We start from the raw sequence: 18,502 nt of genomic DNA, 5'->3' as shown, positions 1-18,502 counted from the left end.
AAAATACAGAAAACTATTAAATAGGTATTTCTGAATCTTGGGCCAGAGGAATTGGAAAAGTGGAGATTAGATTAAGGGAAACTGGGAAGGCTGATAGGGGAGCTGACTTGTGCTAAAACAGGAGAGGGATGGGCTGAAGGAATATTCTAGGCCCAGATGAAGTTGGTGGCAGCAAGACAGAGCCTTTCTGAATCCCACAGAGCTGGCGAACATCACAAGCAGCTTTATCAGGCATGGTCTTCACCACAGAGGAGTGGAAGTCCTCCTCTTGCAGGGGTGAAGGGGGGTGCAGGGGGAGATGAAGGAGATACCAATGATCATCCCTTTCTCAAAGCATCCTTAACTGACTCAAGTCCATATCAGGGCCTGTTATAGTTCAAGGGATCTCCTACTGAAACTGCCTGGTGTTTTGATGCTTACAGTTCCCTTAAGTAGTGAAAACAAATCTTTTCTTCTAAAATTAGAATATAAAGCTTAACATGTAAAGGGCTGACTCAGTGAATGCTTCAATATTCTAAGTGTAGTCAAGTGTACGCCACTTGTATAAACTTCTTTGGTGTTTTTGACAAGTGGACTTTAAGACCTAAAGCTCTTTGTCATTTGTAGGAAAGGGAGGAACAGACCAGTTGGTGTGGAAAGCTTGCAAAAATACTTGGTCACTGTGGTGAAAAACGGAAACTTCTCATACTTGACAGATGTATCTAGGTTGGGTTCTGTCTGACTTCAATAAATGTTTAGATGAACAGATAACAAGCCACAGACATAGGTATTTGTTACCTTTCAAAGCTGCAGGCACTGGCAACTTTGATTTTTATATCTTACCCACTTTGCTTTCTTTTATGGGGGAGAGTTTTTAATATGGTTTATCTGTACATAGAAGTATTACTGCTATGGCATTTATAAATTGAATTCTCTCTCTCTCTTTTTTTTTCCCTAAACAAATATTGAGTACTAACATTGTGCTATGAGCTAAAGATACAATAAGCTCACTCACTGCTTGAAAGGACTCTCCCAGAGGAGCGAGAGGAGTGGAGATGTGAAACCAATAGGTACAACAGTGAAGGGTACAAAACACTGTAGAAGAAAGATTCTCACAAGTGGGTGACTGAAGGTAGGCTTCGCTAAACAAGAAAGGGGATGTGACGGGAACATGCCAGGCAGAAGAAGTAGCATGTGCAAAAATGGGAACCTGGAGGAGGGTGCTGGATTTGAGGGCCCCTAGATATAGGTCCACTTGGCCACGCAATAGGCTGTGTGGGGAAATGATGGGAAAGGTGGCAGGCAAGGTAAGTCTCAGGTGAATTGTGAGGAGCTAATCACTTGGATGTTACCCTGTCAGCAGCAGGAAGTTACTATAAGGTTTTGTCAGTGGGCGGGTGACAGATTTGTAGAAACCAGCTCTGATGGTGATGTGGGGACGGCAAGGAGACCACTTAGGAAAGCTGCAGTGGCCCCCGTGAAGTCCTGAATTACAGCAGTGACAGGGAGAACAGAGAGGGAACATGTAAAGGCAGAAGAGACAGGACCTAAAGGACTGGATGTATTTGAAGAGAAAGAGAAATTGGAGGTAATGGGATCCTAGCTTGGGTGCATGGAAGGATGGCGTCCCTGTAAGCGATAATGAGGAATACAGAATGAACGGAGAGAAAAGGCAATTCATGTGTTTTTGCAGGTGTTAGATGGCAGCTGTCTGTCGGTCATCCCAGTACAGACACACCCAGTGGGAAGTTGGAAATAGGGATGCAGACCCCAGGAGAGAATTCAGGACTTGAGAGTCCTCTTCATTTGGGTAGAAGTAGAAGTGTACGAGATGACCTGGGGAGAGTATGTTCATGAGAAGAAGGGAGAACAGAGTCCTGAACACTATCGTATGAGTGAATAATTACAGATAGAGGGAAAAAGAAGGGTTGTTGAAAGACAAAATGAAATTTTCCTTTTACCACCACCACCCCGTCCAGCCCCACCCACCCCCTCAGTCTCCCCAGATCAGAGTGGTAGAAAGAACTAGGAAAAGCTGGTGCCTTGGGAAACACAGGGAGTGAAGTGTGTCTGGAAGGACAAAACCACAAGTCAGACACTACACTCTGGTGAGTGAGGGCGAGCACAGCTGAGGACCTTTGGGGTCTGTTATGAAGTCTTTGCTGACTTTGAGGGCCCAGGGGCGGTGGAGTAGTGGGGGTGGGGGCCAGTAGTGGAGTAGTAGTACCGTGCTGGAGAAGAAAGCTCTCCTGATGGAGGAGGAGGCAGGAAGCTGAGGAGGATGTTGGGGTCCAGGAAGACTTCTTTATACATGAAGCATTCGTAGCTGAGAGTAAATGGCCTGGGAGTGGGGGGCAGAAGGAGGGAGAGGTTAACCATCAATTTGTTAACAACAGGTTAATTTAATTCTAATTTTGGAAAGAAATGCTGAAAACTACATTTTTGGGGAAGCATGGTATAGCAACTGCCTCTTAAATCACTGATACGGTGTTGCTCAAGTCAACATATTGGTAACTTATGAGCTAACCATGTGGCCTGTGAATTTTTTTTTCTAGTCTTTTTCAAACTGTAAAAATCACATCAAGGAGTAACAGTTGCTTGAAAGAAATAAGTTAGGGTTGTAATCTCAGCTCTTCTACTGTTAAAAAGTGTTACTTTCTCATAAATTCAAATTTTAAATGAATTAAGGTTTTTTGGATTGAATGCATTTGATAAATATCCTGCTTAATTTTATGTAAAATGTGACTTTTGAAAAAATATTAGTGGTTGATGCTTCAGAACATCTCCTGTAGGCTGATGACACCGTTTGAAGGAATTGCCTGGAATTCATACTGAAGATCTGAAATATTTTTTCAGTAGGGAGGTTGAGTAGAATATTTGTCCATTGTTCGTTCTAGTTCTTTTCCCCGAAGTGTTCATTGAATATCACAGAATCTTCCAGACTATGTGAGAAGTCTGCTGTGTGTGTGCTGGATTACTCCTTACACCTTGAGGGGCTTTCTACACTATGTAGATAATTTAATGACCAGAGGAAGAGCACTGTGAAGTAAGAATTATGCAGAAGAAGGTTGGGGGTAGATGCACAGGGTTTGGGATCACTTTGGTTTCTCCTTTTGCCTCACATTAAATGAGCTGGTATTACCGATGCTCAAGGGAATGTCGAGTAATTAAGAAAGAGGAAAGCTGGAATCAGATTCTGAGACAAGTGAATATACTATGGAGAAGGAAGAGTGTGGTTTGGTGTATTGAGATGAGGGGGCAGCACGTGAAAGTTCTAGAGGATGTCAACTCAGATGACGTTTACTATTTAAGCTGAAGTTTTTTGTTTTTTTTAGAATGGAGACTGTAGCTTACATTTTCTACAGGGTAGGAAAACCGCCCACGGGGTGGTATACATCAGGTACCTTTGTGATACGAAACAGTGTTTTGAATTAGAACTTTTCAGCTCCCTGGGTTTTTCTCTTTAAAATGACCAAGGTGGGGGATCCCTGGGTTGCGCAGCGGTTCGGCGCCTGCCTTTGGCCCAGGGCACGATGCTGGAGACCCGGGATCGAATCCCGCATCGGGCTCCCGGTGCATGGAGCCTGCTTCTCCCTCTGCCTGTGTCTCTGCCTCTCTCGCTCTCTCTGTGACTATCATAAATAAATAATTTAAAAATAAAATAAAATAAAATAAAATGACCAAGGTATAAGTCGTTTAAAGGAGGGAATAGTAGGAGTCTTCCTTATTCTCCAACTGAATTTTGGAATGATTCTCTAGCAAAGGAAAGAAAAGGTCAGTGAATTGATAGTTTCATTCTTGCTTACCTTCCTATACTCCTTTTAGAGTGTTTACTTTTCTGGACAGATAACAGCATTGCCAAAACCTAGCTTCGTAGATGGAAAGCAGTACAGGTAGTTGAATGGAAGTGGCTTGTGGTCCAGATTTTCACTCCTGTGAGCAACACAGAACCTGCCCTGGTCTTGACCTTGGCCCTGCTCTTGGGGCCACTTCCTGACACCTGTGTCAACAAATAGAGTCCTAGGAAAGACTACGTTGTGCTTCAACTGATCCCTGTAGGTGCTTATTACGTGCCATACACTGTTTTTGGTACTTGACATCCAGCAGTAAACAAGACAAGAGCTCTCCTTTTTAGAGGGAAGGTTAATAAACAAACTGGAAGATTGATAAGATAATTTTAGGTAGTAACAAATGGTTTACAAACTATAAAACAGGAGTGATAGCAAGAGTAGCTAGGTGGCAGGATGAGAGTGGAGGGGCTCCTTCACAGGGTGTCAGGGTAAACCTCTTCTGAGGAGGTGATGTTTGGGCAAAGAACAGAAGGATGAAAACGGGCCAACTCTGTGGAGATTTCAGAGAAGGCCAATGAGGCAGAGAGAGAGCGATAAACATAAGGTCCCAAAGACTGGACCTCACTTGGTATGGGAGTAAAACAGGGAGAGCCCAGCCTAGCTGGGGTGTGAGAGTGAGGGAGGACAGTGGCAGATGGAGGAGGCATATTGGAGCTGTGGTATGTGGGACTTGGGGTATGGGAAGGGCTGGTTTTAAGATAGCTTTGGCTATACAGAACAATGAAAGTAGATTCAGGGAGACCAGTTGGAAGATGATGGTGGTAGCCCCCATGAGAGGGGATGTTCCCTAGAGAAGGGTGCTGGGAGAGCACATGGACAGAAGTGGGTCAGGTAGTGGAGAAGAGCCCAAACTTAGCACCCTGGGAGGTTTGGGACAGACCAGTACTCTGAGCTCTCCTACAGACTTCTTCCTGTCTTCCCGGGACTCACTGAGCCCCTTTTCACCCACCACACACTGTCATCTAAGATTACACAAGGGAGAAAGCAGTCTGCTGAGGGGAGCTAATAGGATTGGAGGCTCTTGGAATGAGGTCTTAGAGAGCCTCGAGTATTGTCTGGGCGAGTATTATCTGGGCGGTGGAAGCAGCAGCCTCGGTCTGTAAGAGGAGCCTCTTCTCTAGGAGGCCTCCAGCTGAAGGCACTGCTAGGCTTGGACCTGGTTTACAGTTGCTTGTAGATGTTGCTGATGTCTGGCTGACCAAAGTACTTCCAAGGCCACCTCTGTTCCCTGTTACATGTGGTAGGAATCCTATAGCCCTCCCAAGCTAACGTGGAGGATCTCTGATCAGGAAAGTATAGTGAAGTCGTGTATGATGTCTACATCTACATTTTAAAACCCTTCTTCCTCTCCCACAGTGTCTGCTGCACCGTGCTCTGCATCCCCAGGAGCCTCTGCCCCCAATTCAGCCGCACATTTTGAGTATGCTGGACCCCCCCACTGAGGTGACAACTAAATGTCAGGTTCCTCTCTCTAAAATAAAGACCATTTTCCCTCTGACTGAAGTCATCAAGAAAAAGGATCAGGTGACTGCTCAGGACATTTTCCAAGACAAGTAAGTACTCGATGTAGTTGCTGCACTTGACGTTGGAGTACATAAGACTGGGCAGTCTTAAGAGGAGCTCTGGAATTAAGGGTTGCAAACGGGTCTGTGGTTGAAGGAAGAAACCTTTTGATGTTTGACCCTTGCGTTGAAAATGCTGGTTTCTCCTCCCTGTCCATTGTAGATATATTATCCTTACAAATTCATCTGCAGTTTATTTTATAACTTTTTTTTTTCCTACCTGGAATTTGGAGCTATCTTCCGGGTTGTTGATGTTTTGATCAGCATCACATTCTTAGTGATTTATGTTTAATAGGAAAGCTAAACAGTTTCTGAATATCTAAGACTAACTTTTACTGTTTTTAAAGTAGGGTGCTTGGAATGAAAAGATAAGGATCAAGGTCATAAGGTTTTTTCAGGTGGGAGGCTGTTATCAGAGAATAGTAGTGAGATTTTGGGAGAAAAGTGTAAGGATGAAAACCTGGTTCTTCTTTAGCTGTGCTCTTACTGTATCAGTGATGTACTTTGGTATACCGGGAGTGAGGGATTTGTAGTTTGAGGACTACAAAATGCTTTTCCTGTGATCAAGCTTAAACCAAATCAAGCTTTCAGGTAGCCAAATAAGTTTTTTCCCCCCTCATCAGATTCTGTTCACAATCTGTATCAGTTTCCATTCAAAGTGAAACAAAAACCGTTAAGAAGTTGTTTTGATTATCCAGAATCATTTGGGTGTACAACATGGATTTTACCAGGTGTGCGTTCAGTTATTGGTGGCTTTTCTCCCCAAATCAGAATTAATCTATTCATTTCTTTAGGATGTGTTCTAAGATTCAGTTTTAGACCATAATTTTTTTTTCTTTGATTTCCTTCCCACACCTGTATCTTCATTGACAAAGTGTATTATTTGTAAATACCTCATTGGAGGAGTATCGAATAAGTTTCAGAAGCCATCACAGGGTTCTGTAAGTTACTAGTTTAGTGACTTATTTTCCAAACTGAAAGCTTTGTGTGTTCTGTGACTTTTTAGAAGTTAATACCCCAAACTTTTTCAGAATTGAAAAAAAAAAAATCACAGGATTAGTATAGTCAGTCTATCATGTGCATTCAGAACACATCCTGGAGAGTTGTAGGTTTTCTTTTTCTTTTTCTTTTTCTTTTTCTTTTTCTTTTTCTTTTTCTTTTTCTTTTCTTCTTTTTCTTTTTCTTTTTTTTTTTTCTGTCATGCCTTCTTCTAGCTAGAAAAACTGTCACTAAAAATCCACTTCCCCTCTGCTATCCTCATCTACTGTATCCCTCTGGAATAGGATTTCAGAACAGCTCCATACAATATTGAGACAGGTTTGCTCTGGTCTCACTGCAGTCATGTGGCTGTTCTCTCTCTAGGTATTAAAGCTCCAGTTCATGATCTTGATTACCTTCTGGTGTTGTGGGAAAGAAATGGGCTGTTTTCACCCTCCTCCCGTTGATTAAAATGTAAATTAGCTGGTTAAAAAACACACCACGAAGGCGCAGAAGACTGTTGTTCTGTGATTTGATCCCTGCAGCGGTTACACCTTCAGCTCTGTTCCTCCTCTCCTGCTCATTCTTTCTTTTTTTTTTTTTTCTGCTCGCTCTTTCTTGGGAAGCCTGAGCTTGTGGCCTTTGCTTTGCTCCCCTAGTGGTTTGTGACATTGCCAAGTTATCCGCCTGGGGCCTGGGAATTATCTCGCTCACACACACCTACTCACATTCTTATTCTCGACCCTTTCTTCTCAGAAATCGTACAGGTTTTTAAGAACTGCAGAAATGACTCACTTAAATATTTATTGAGTAGCTCCTGTATTTTTAAGAAGAATGACTCAGTTGCTTCTTTAAAGTTCTTAAACCCCTCAATTTTAATGATGAGGCTTCAGCTTTAGAGGTGGTCTCCCTACTGGGGAAAAATTACGAACAACTGGCTATGTTTTTGTGTTTATTCAGCATCTCCATATTCACGGTGCATATTTCCATTGTAGAGGTGAGGCGCTGAGATTGAGGAGTGGGCAGGTGTCTGTTCAGATTGTCAGACCAAGATAAGAATCCTGAGCTGGGAATCCCCAGTTTTTATTCCAGCTTTGCCACTCTCAGTCTGATTTTGGTTAATTTACTTTTATAAGAGTTTCTCCATCTAAAAACAGCCTCATCTCAAGAGATATTTTAACAGTGAACTCACATACTGAAGCAGTTTGAACTATTTAGAAGGAAGGCAAGAGTCAGAACCCGAAGCAATAGTAGTATCATCCATTAAAATACTAATATTTGAGAAGACCTAGTATTCATGCTGGACTGGTTGAATCCTGAGGGTTAGGAATGATTTCTTCATTTCAAGAAGGTAAGAGCACCATCTGACAGAGTAGTCCAGAAATGTACAGTTACCCTTCCCGTGTAAAAGCCTTGCTTCCCTCAGAGTTGCTGCACAGCCTTGAACCAAGAATGTCATCTCTTGGTCAGGGAACTTCAACACAAGAATTGGGACATTGAAGGTCTAATTCCGTTTGTGCAACTAAGTCGTATGTGATCTTGATTTCTTTTTGTCTCTGGGCAGGTCTAGTCTAACTAAACTTTTCTCTTTCATGTCCCTTAAAATCCTCCCCACTTACCTTCAGTGGCCATTCTCACCTGGTTACTTACTGGTATGGACCTCAGACTCCAGAGTCAGACTATGTGAGTCAGTCTCCTTGCTCTGCAGTGTGACCTGAGGTGCAAGTTGTTTATCCACCCTAAGCTTCAGTTCCCTCATGGAAAAATAGGGGTAATGAGAATAACTCATACGGAGTTGTAATGAGGGTTGATTGAGTAATATATGCTGTTGACTGTTGCATGTCTAGACCCCAGTATAGCAGCTAACACATAGCAAGCATACTGTAGTGGTGAGGAAACAGTTTACAAAGTCTTCAGGATGTCCCTGGCACATTGAGGACTCTGATGGTGATAACGGTATCACAGGGAAGAGAGAAGAGAGAGAGGCCCGTAGGTGGGAACTCGTTGCTTCTGTGGCCCATCTCTAAAAATATACCTCTGCTGCATCTGCCTTCATTTCCTTCTTTCTAGTCCCAGTGGAGGGGGTACTTCATCCTGTTCACAGTCAGTCCTTTCACCTCTGTCCTGGGATGCCATTTTCTGTCCCATCTAGTACCTTAGTCCAGTAGTAATTTCTTCCCTCTTGCTGTATTTTCATCCTTTCCCTCCTGACCAGCTCCTTTGCCTTCACACATCAGCATTGTGTTGTATTTCTTTCCTCTAAATGAAAATACAGTCATGCCCTCCACTTTCTCTCTCAGATTGCTGCCTGTTACCATCTTCGTTCCTTCCATGAGATAGGCTTATTGGAAGAACAGTCCATACTGCCACTTTTCCCCCAGCCTCTGCTAATTCCCTGCAACCGTCTTCCATAAGACATTAACTGCGATATTTTCTTGAGCCAGGTAGTCCTTCCCTTTCTTGACCTCCTGGTAGCGCTTGGCATTGTCAATTATCTTCCCCTTGGGACTGCTATATCTTCCTTAACTCCGGCTTCTCCAGATTGTTGTTTCTAAACCTTTGCAGTTTCCTCTCAGATTCCTTTGGGGCCAGCTTTTTTCTCCCCACCAGCTTTAAGTGTTGACGTTCTGTCCTGTAGGCTTCCTCCTCAGAAAGAGCTGACCCGTTTTAAACACAGGTGCATGCTGAGTGCTCTACCTGTGTTACCTGTGTGGACTATCTTGGCCATCCTGGGGAGTAGATTCTTTTGTTAATTCCCTCTTAAGTCTGGGAGCAGGGGGGTGGGCACTGAGGCTTCAAGAAACTAGACGACTTGCCCAAGATCACAGTGGGTTAAGTGTTGGAGAAAGAGTTTACATGCACATAATCTGACTCCAGAGCCTGCCTTCCCAACAATTATGCTGTATCACCTTAGTAAAGAATGTCCTGAGACCTTTTACTATTTCACATACAGGTCTTCAAAAACTACTAAATATCTGTCCATTCTAATATACTTCTATCCTGTGCTCTGGACATCTGAAGTGTCTATAGATCCCTCAAAGTCATTGTGTTCAGAAATGACATCATAGTCTCTATCTTCTTTCATGCTCCCTTCAAAGCCTCTTCCTGCTGTTATTCTCTGTTTCAGTGAATGACAGTTTCCAGGGAGTCATTACCTTTCCTTTACTTTTCCATGTCTAGTTGCTTTACCAGGTTGTGTTAGCTTTACCCCAAATCTCCTCCTTTCGCTTCAGGTTAGCATAGTGGCTAATAGCATTGATTCTGCAGTCAGGTAGAGTTGGATCAAAATCGAGGCATTTCCTCCACCACGGGTTAAAATTGGCAAGTTGCTCTGCACTATTTGCAGTAACCTATACGTACCTTTCAGGAGGCCATATGGGAGAGTGGCTGAGAGTACAGAATTCACTGTGAGCCCCCTTACTGTGTGCTTTAGACAAGATCAGGCCCTCTTGAACCTTGCTCATTTGTGAAAGGTCAATAATGGTAGCTAATGCCTAAGGTGCTTGTGAAGTTTAACCTGAGGTATTTTAAATATGCTTGGTATAGTGACTAGTACGTGGTTAATGTTAAAAAAAAGTGTTAGGTCTTATTAGGGTCTCCTACTGCCATTGCTCTTCTGTAGGCCTCAATTTAGCCTGCTTTACTGAGGTAAGGCCTTATCTGATTTCCCTTTCAGGTCTTATCTGTTTGCAATCCATCGTGCGTTTGCTGCTACCTGAGTGATTTTTAAAAAAACAAATCCGATCACATCAATGCAGCGATTCTTAATCTTTGTGTTTATGTGTGTGCAGGTGATGGACTCTTTCAATAATGTGATACAAACTGTGAACCCTCTCCCCAGGAAGATGCCCTAACATACTAAATTTTGTATATAATTTTAAGTAGTTCACAAATTCCTTGTCAGTATCCTTGGACCCCCGATTAAAAACCTTTGCTTTAGTGGCTATTAGTATCAGTTTAAGATTAAACTTTGTAACATAATTGAGAAAACCTAGATAAGCAGAAAATACTTCTTCATAATCCAGCTCCTTAGAGAACTACTTTCTTTCCTCACAGCTTCTATGTCCGTGATTTAGATACAGTAGTACCTCCTTGTCCACAGGGGTTATGTTTCAGGACCCCCAGCAGATGCGTGAAACCTTGGGAGTACCGAATCCTATCCATGAGATGGTTTTTTTCGTATATACACATTACATAGCTATGATAAAGTTTAAGGTATAAGGGATTAACAACATTAGATAACTAATAATCACAGAGAACAGTTTTATCAGTATATTGCAGTAAAACTTCTATGCATGTGTGGGTCCCTCTCTCAAAATGTCTTGCTGCACTCTACTCACCTTTCTTGTGATGATGAGAGGTAATAAGATGCCTGTGTGGTGGATGAAGTGAGGTGAATGATATGGGGGCATTGTGATGTAGCATAAGGCTACTGTTGACCTTCTGACCGTAAGTCATAGGCTCATCTGCTTTCAAACCGCAGTTGACTACGGGTAACTGAAACTGTAAAGCAGAACCATAGATGAGGGGGACTACTATATTTCCATCCTATTTTCTCACTACTTCCCAGCCTGCCTTCCATGGCTCAGCCTGGTTTAGCTAGTGGCTACCCTCTCAGAGGGACATGTTGCTTACCACAGTAGTTTGTTAATCACTTGTTTATGTATTTACCTCTTTGATTTGGCTGAATTTCCTGAAAGTGTTGGTTGTGTACTTTAAGAATCTAGAGCCTAGCATAGTGGTCAGCACATAGTATTAGGTAAATGTTTGACCAAATAGATAAATCACAAAATGTATATGTATTTATAAAAGACAGAAAGAAAATGAGAAAGAACAGTAAATGATCTATGGTTCTGACATCCAAATGTAGCAGCTGTTGTCATTTGTATGTCTGCTAGGGTCTTGCATGGGTAATTTCTATCTTCCAGAGCTAGCTTCCTCAGATAATTTTGGGAGGAGAGTCATTGCCTTTTCCCACTACAGAGAGACATTTTGAGCTTAATATATGTAAAATTCCTAATAATGCTTTAAAAATGGTTCAATCTAGAGCATATTAACCATATTCAAATTGTTGCTACTTTCTGCTTACTACCTTTACCCTGCCTGGTCCTGGAGGATTGATATGTATTTATGTCTCTTTGTCCTTCCTTCCTTAGAACCTTATTTTGGAGAGTGTAAGAGATTCTTCATGCAATCTACCTTGTGTTCTTATAGCACTTAGCGTAGTACTTTGTATGTTTAATGCTTCGTAACAGCTCCATATGAGGTGATTTGCAATTTTGGAAGACAGTAGATGAGTAGTGATGTGCTCATGGTGCTTTTCATCATAGTGTTTTTCTGAGGAGCAAACTGAAATCCAGAGAGAGGAGTCATTTAACTAGACTTTAAACTCTAGATATGCAAAAATTAAAACACAATCAGTACATTTAAGAAGGCATAAGGGTCCAGAGTTAGTGGAAAAAGTGAGACTTGAATCCAGGGCACTACATTGTCTGTCTCTTGGGAAGAACTGGCAAAGATTCACTGAGATGGCTGTGACTTTTCTCATAGCACTCAAATTCTGATAGAATTTCATGCCTCCTTGGATTTGCGCATTTTTCCTCTGTTTTTGTCATCAAGGCTTTGTATGTTTGTTTCTTATTCTACTTGAAGAGCTCTGGATGACTCACCCCTTTTAATGTTTCCTGGTCTCCATCCTCCTGTCTTCTACTTCTCTTTACTTCTCAAAGAGAAAAAGGCAAGTGGTGAATGGAAATATGTCAAGCAATAAAAGTTTTAATTCGTGTTTGTGAGGCTGTAATAATTACTTTAGTCCTTTTATCTAATGGTAAGAGATTCATTATTGAAATACCATTGAATAAACTTCATTTTTCTTTGTTTTTAGGGTAACCTCTTCTTTAGGACTCATTCTCTGAAGGTTGGGCTTTTGAACAAAAACACATCACATTTAGAAATACTAGATCTTAGCTATTAACTTCCCTTCTCATTCAGCCATTTCTTGACAGCTGCTTTTGCCCCAGATTGATTATTTGGGAGAAAAATTCTCATATCTCTGTGTTCAGCAACTTAAAGGAGATTATGGGCAGAGTTTTTGGATTTGATTTTCTTCTCCTTTGCAATTAATTTGTCCTCCTCTTGACTTTAAGGCAGGCTGTTGAAGCCAGCACGTTACTTGAGACAAGATGTTTGATACAGTTCCTTGGAATCATCTTTCCCTCCTAACACAGATGCTGTTGGACGGTTAGCATATTGCCCCAAACAGAATTAGGTTTATAAAAGAACAAATTAAAAGCCTTTTTTGAAAGTGGTTTTTTATAGTTTAAGGACTTCTCTGAGAACAAGGCCTTGCATATTTAATTAAGGATTGTCTAGTAAGTTTTGACAGCTGTAAGTAGAAGCTTATAAAGCTCTCACATACATGATGGAGAAGATGGGGTGTTAGACTCAAAAGTCATCTGTGTCCATGGAAAGCTAATAACTATTGAGTGTGAGACAGAAACTAGCAAATGGTATCTGAAGGGTAAATGGGTGTCTTCCTGAAATGCCAGGTTTCCTGTACCTTTGCTTGCAATTTCATATTTAGAGGGGGCTCTGTGATGCAGCTGCTGATTGTGACTTCTTTGGTGCTGTGCAGTGGAGCCAGGGCTGCTTCCTCTGGACCATCAGGAATTCTGGGGCCGTGAGAGGGAGGCAGGCTCTTCGTTAACAAGGACTAAGTGTGGCTGTTTATTTTTGCCATTTGAAAAATAAATGTATATTTTACAGGTTAACCAAGTCTGGCTTTTGTATTGTTTATTCTGTTTTAAGGGGGAAAAAATCCATTATTTCTTTTCCAGCCACGAAGAGGGACCCGACTCTAAAAAATTGAAGACTGAGGAAGGGGAGCCCTGCTTTAGCATCTCCAGCTTGGCTGAAGGCAGTGTCACCAGTGTAAGCAGAACTTTCCCAGGGTGCTCCCCGCCTTTCTGGAAGATTGGGATTTGAGGAGCGAGGGAATTGCATCAGTTTTTGTTAGTCATATATATACGATGTGTGTGTGTAGTGCATATATGTTTGTTTGTTTATTTAAGATTTTATTTATTCATGAGAGACACAGAAAGAGAGAGGCAAAGACACAGGCAGAGGGAGAAGCAGGCTCCCTGTGAGGAGCCTGATGCAGGACTTGATCCCAGGACTCCAGGATCAGGTCCTGAGCTCAAGGCAAATGCTCAACCACTGAGCCACCCAGGTGTCCCTGTTAGTCCTTTAATCATTTTCTCTGGTCCTTTTAATAAATGAACCATGTACATCCTTCCCACACTTCTTCCTTTATTGTCAGGGAATTACCCACAGAAATATCTCTGTGACTATGTGCATGGATCACTGTATAATATGTAGTGCATGAAACAGCTCAGTGGTAGCACTTTGGGTAGAGATTTTTTGATTGGCTTTATTTTGCAGCTTTCTATTCAGTTAAAACTGTAGGATAAGTGGAGGTTGATGACACAAGTCTTAGTCTCCGAATATATAAAATTTAAGAGCATGACTTCCCTATTTCTTTTCTAATATATAAGTTCAGAACAGGCTTTACAAGCTTAAGATTCTCCCAAACCAAGTATCCTTTGACACTTGAGATCTTTTTTATTTAATGAGAAGGTTCTGGAACTTGAACGTATTGCCTTCTGTTAAGTGGCATTATTTTGAATCCTTGAATCTTAAAAATTGTCCCTTAATAGCCAGATGCACTAGGAAGGGTAGTTAGCATTAGGGCATGCCTTTTTTCCAACCTTTAAAAGAAGTGCTCTCAGGAAAACTGAACATCTGAGAATGATTTGGATTTTTATTTCAGTGTTTTATAGGAAAGGAAAAAAAAATCATGACCTTTTTTTGTTCTGAGAGCTTTTCTGACTGCTATCCCAGAGCAAAATGGAAACTTTAGTACATTTTGTACCAAAGTTTACCAGCCACATTAGAAGCCTGCTGTTGTCTTTTCCCCTATGAACTGAGTGATACTTCAGGCCTATTAAGGTTGGGACTGAAAGGGTTTTTGGGTTTTTTTTTTTTTTCTCTTTAAGAGAAGGAAGGGCGGGGAGGGTGAGAGAAGAGCTGGGGAGAGAATCTTAACCACACCCAATGTGGAGCCCGACGTAGGGCTCGATCTCACAACCCAGAGAATGTGATCTGAGCTGAAATCATGAGTTGGACGCTTACCTGACTGAGCCACCCAGGTGCCTCTAGGTTGTGACTGGAAGACTAAGGCCCACATATGCTCAGGAAAAGCTGTATAATGTGGCGGAGTTTTGTCTTAGAAACTTTCCCACCTAGCACTATAGTAAATCTTTACACAGTATCTGCTTTTATTTTGAGGGGACATGTGCAGCCTGGGCGTGTTGGTATGTTCTTCCAAAACTTCAATGCCAAAGAGATCTCAGCAGTCCCCCACAAGGGCAGTTCAGCAAACCAAGCATCAGGCAGTTATTTCTCATGTCATCTTCAGTGGGGCGAGTATATTCTGAACTGACCCTGCACTGCAGAATCCTCCCCTTCCTAATTGGTTGGGTGTCGGGATGAACCGGCATCTTGTCACATAAAGCCTTCTGGCTGAGCAACTTGGTGGCTTGGGTTGTAATACTTCTGACCTCCCTGGAAAGAAGTCAGCTTCCGTAAAGAGAGGTAAGTGAAACTACAGATGGCAGTTCTTTGGCCACAGGAATCTGCTTGCTTTTAAACACAACCCCAGAAGTGGAAATGAACAGAAAGGACCTTCCCTTTGTCTTTGGTTTTGTTTTATAAAAAGAGCACACTTGCTGCATTAAGGCATCTCATATTGCCTGGGGTGCTGCCAAAGAGAGAAGCGATCTGCAGGTTTATTGTCTGTGCATGTATTCTAGGTTGGAAGTGTGAATCCTGTTGAAAACTTCCGTGTTCTAGTGAGGCAGAAGAAAACCACCTTTGAGGAAGGTGAGTGGTATGCTGTTGGCTCTGCATGTAAGGGAAGATAAGATAATTAGGGTAATGGATTTATAATATAGATTAAGAAGTGTAGCCCTTTGTTGGTATCCTTATATAGCAGGTTTCTTTCCTGGTTGGTGGACCTTTGTGATTGTCTATTATTGGTGAGCTCACCGAAGCAGCGCTGTGAGCACATGAGGGTAAACTCAACACAGGTCTGCCCAAGCAGGAAAAGAACTGATTTGTAGGTCTTTTTGTTAAGAAACCATAGGCCAGACCCTTAGAGCTTTTGATTCCACTTCATTAAGGTTCTTTGGGGTCTTGTGAGTGAGCTTGGAATAAAACCTTTTCTTAAACATATTAATTTGAGAGAGAGCGCGCATGCGCACGCACGTCAGCTTGGGGAGGAGCAGAGGGAGAGGGACAGACGGGCTCTGGGCTGAGCACAGAGCCCAATGCAGGGCTTGAACCCATGACCTGAGACCATGACCTGGGCTGAAATCAAGAGTTGGGCACTTGACCGACTGAGCCCCCCCAGGTGCCCCTGGAATAAAACATTTTTGTGTCATGACTTCCTATTTTCAGTGACCCATAATTTTTGTTCTAGGCCTAAGGATTTGTGCCTCTTTGCAGAAGTCCAAGAACACCATGTTGCTGCCCCTAGATTTGATCTTTCTGAAATTGATTTACATCTTCTCATTTTGTTTCTATGAATTATAACCTAGAATTACATTTAGAATTGGGCTAATACTAGTTTCCTAGGGTGGACAGTCTGGGACCAACATTCATTCACTTGATTGTGTTCAAGTTTCTGTTTGTTTACCCTTTAAGGAGTGGCAGCTGGCAGATCTAATCCTGCAGGTTTGTGCATAAGAGAGCATGTGTTCATTATTGCCACCCAGGGTCAGACTTATCTGTGAGCTGCCTTCTGTTTATCTATGTGAATGTGTACACAGAACTTCTCTCCCAACTTCTTGGCAGGTTGGTGGCGGGGGGGTGGGGATGATTCCTAAGTGTCTGTAAAAACCCCTACAGGGCAGCCCAGGTGGCTCGGCGGTTTGGCACCGCTTTCAGCCCAGGTTGTGATCCTGGAGACCTGGGATCGAGTCCCACATCGGGCTTCCTGCATGGAGCCTGCTTCTCCATCTGCCTGTGTCTCTGCCTCCCTCTGTCTCTGTGTCTCTCATGAATAAATAAATAAAACCTTTAAAAAAAAAAACCCCTACAGTTCTAGTTTGATCATCTACAGTGCCTAACATAAGTGTAGGTTACTTCTTGAGAGTCTGAGAATCCTAGCAAGATGCCTGGGCTTGCTGTGCTGTCGTCCAAAGGCAGTCATGACCACTTGAGCCCCACACAGTCTCCTGGACCATTCCTGTTGGCAGGAATACTAAAGGCCAGCTCATGAGAATCTCCTGAGGAAACGAACTTTGTTACCCTGATACTCTGTATGTGTTTTGTATTTGAAGGTGGAGAAAGAGCTTTTTGCCCTGTGAAGAACTGCCATATGGGAAAAAAGCTTGAGTTTAACACAAAACAAAACTACATTTAAGTAGATGAAGGAGATCTAAAATTAAAGTGACAGCTTTCCAGAAGGATTGATGGAAACAGTACTTCAGAATTTCTGTCCCTCATGTGTGGGGTTGATCAAAGGAAGCTTTCACAGCATCATACCTGTGCTGTTTTCTGCTTGGCTGCATATTGTGACTGTGTTTGGAAGAATGCAGAGACGTTACCGTGGCAAGTCAGCCTGCTATTGTCTATCATGATTATCATGTGTTTGGAGAAAGATAGAGCCCTTAGCTTTTGGTTATACATTATTGATTACCTTGGCCAAAGGCAGGTCATCAGAGTCTTTCTGGTTGGTGTAGGTATGTCTCTTAGGGGCTAACTGTGGCATGATCACGATTGTAAAGGCAGCCACTAGTGCCTACTATGTTCAACTCATTGTGCTAGCATATTCTATATATAATAGCATATGCTGAGCTATTATATTCTTTGTTTCAGTTACCCCACATAGCAATCTTGCAGTAATGTGAGCAAATGGAGAAGACAGTAGAGCTTTACAGTTGGTGCCAGAATTTTCTGAGAGTTTTTTTTTTTTTTTTTTTTTTTTTGAAAATCTGTTGATAATTGAGCCTCTGTCTCCAGTCTTGGTGGTTGGCCAGTTAGAGTTCAGAGAAGAGGCAATCTACTGACATCACAGAAATAGAAAAACTGGAGCTAGTTCAGGACAGGAAGGGGTGAGTAGAAAAGGTAAGACAGGAAATAAATGCATTTATGTAAGGACACAGTGTTCTACAGTGTGTTCCTAACTCATAACCACAGATATTCCGTGTCAATAAAATTCTGGACTCCTTGGTTTGAGAGCTCTATTTGGGGAAACTGGTGAAGGAGCAAGAGTTTTTGGTCTCGAATTACTTCAGGCAGAGCAGAGAAAGGACCTGAAAGCACAGGAGACCAGAGTCTGCAGAGATCATGAAGGAATTTGCTCATATCTCCAGAAATCATTGTTTCCCCAAGCTATGGGATTGGGGATTTGAAGCAGTCTTGTGAAAGTAACAAGGGTAGGTGACCCCTACATGGCATCTAAGTTACAGTAGGTCCCATCCTTCCCATTTTACAGATTGAAAAACTGTAAAACTGGGAGAGATGAACCTCCCCCAGAATCACACAGGGATTCCAATCCATGTCTTTTTCAAATACTGGATTTTTCTTTTTAAGATTTTATTACTCATGAGAGACACAGAGACAGAGACACAGGCAGAGGGAGAAGCAGGCTCTATGCTGGGAGCCCGATGCAGGACTTGATCCCAGGTGCCCAGGATCACGCCCTGGGCCGGAGGTGGCGCTAAACCGCTGAGCCACCCAGGCTGCCCCAAAATACTGGATTTTTCTACTTAACTTCTCTTGATTCCTAATGCCCTCCTTTCCTACACATTTTTGTTGTTCAGACATAATAAGGTCATGTATTTTCAACCTTGTGCCTGTAGGTAGGACTTCTGAGGAGTGGACCATCCTTTGATGTTGAATGTGACTGAGCCCTGATGCACTGCTCCTGGTGTGACAGTGGGGTCCCTCTGTTCCTCTGTCTGGGATGGGGTCAGTGAGAGCTCTACAGTGACCTCACAAAGGTGGACTTTCTGCAGAGCTGTGGGAAAATGGGACTGCCCGTGTGTGAGCAGCCAATTCTGTTTTGTT

The 18,502-nt window shown here is 42.5% G+C and overlaps 1 protein-coding gene across 2 annotated transcripts in view; it reads left to right on the top strand.

Moving 5' to 3' along the window:
* XRCC5 (X-ray repair cross complementing 5) overlaps window positions 1–18,502 on the top strand; it is a 91,316-nt gene that overhangs the window by 34,257 nt on the left and 38,557 nt on the right. For both annotated transcript variants that reach the window (XM_072741632.1, XM_072741633.1), the window contains 3 exons: window positions 5,187–5,383; window positions 13,207–13,300; window positions 15,241–15,310. In XM_072741632.1, the coding sequence (XP_072597733.1) occupies window positions 5,187–5,383; window positions 13,207–13,300; window positions 15,241–15,310 (361 nt within the window). The remainder of the gene's footprint in view (window positions 1–5,186; window positions 5,384–13,206; window positions 13,301–15,240; window positions 15,311–18,502) is intronic.

The sequence above is a fragment of the Vulpes vulpes genome, chromosome 16 (assembly GCF_048418805.1).
Source record: "Vulpes vulpes isolate BD-2025 chromosome 16, VulVul3, whole genome shotgun sequence".
NCBI lineage: Eukaryota > Metazoa > Chordata > Mammalia > Carnivora > Canidae > Vulpes > Vulpes vulpes.
This window is presented reverse-complemented; position numbering and strand designations above follow the sequence as displayed.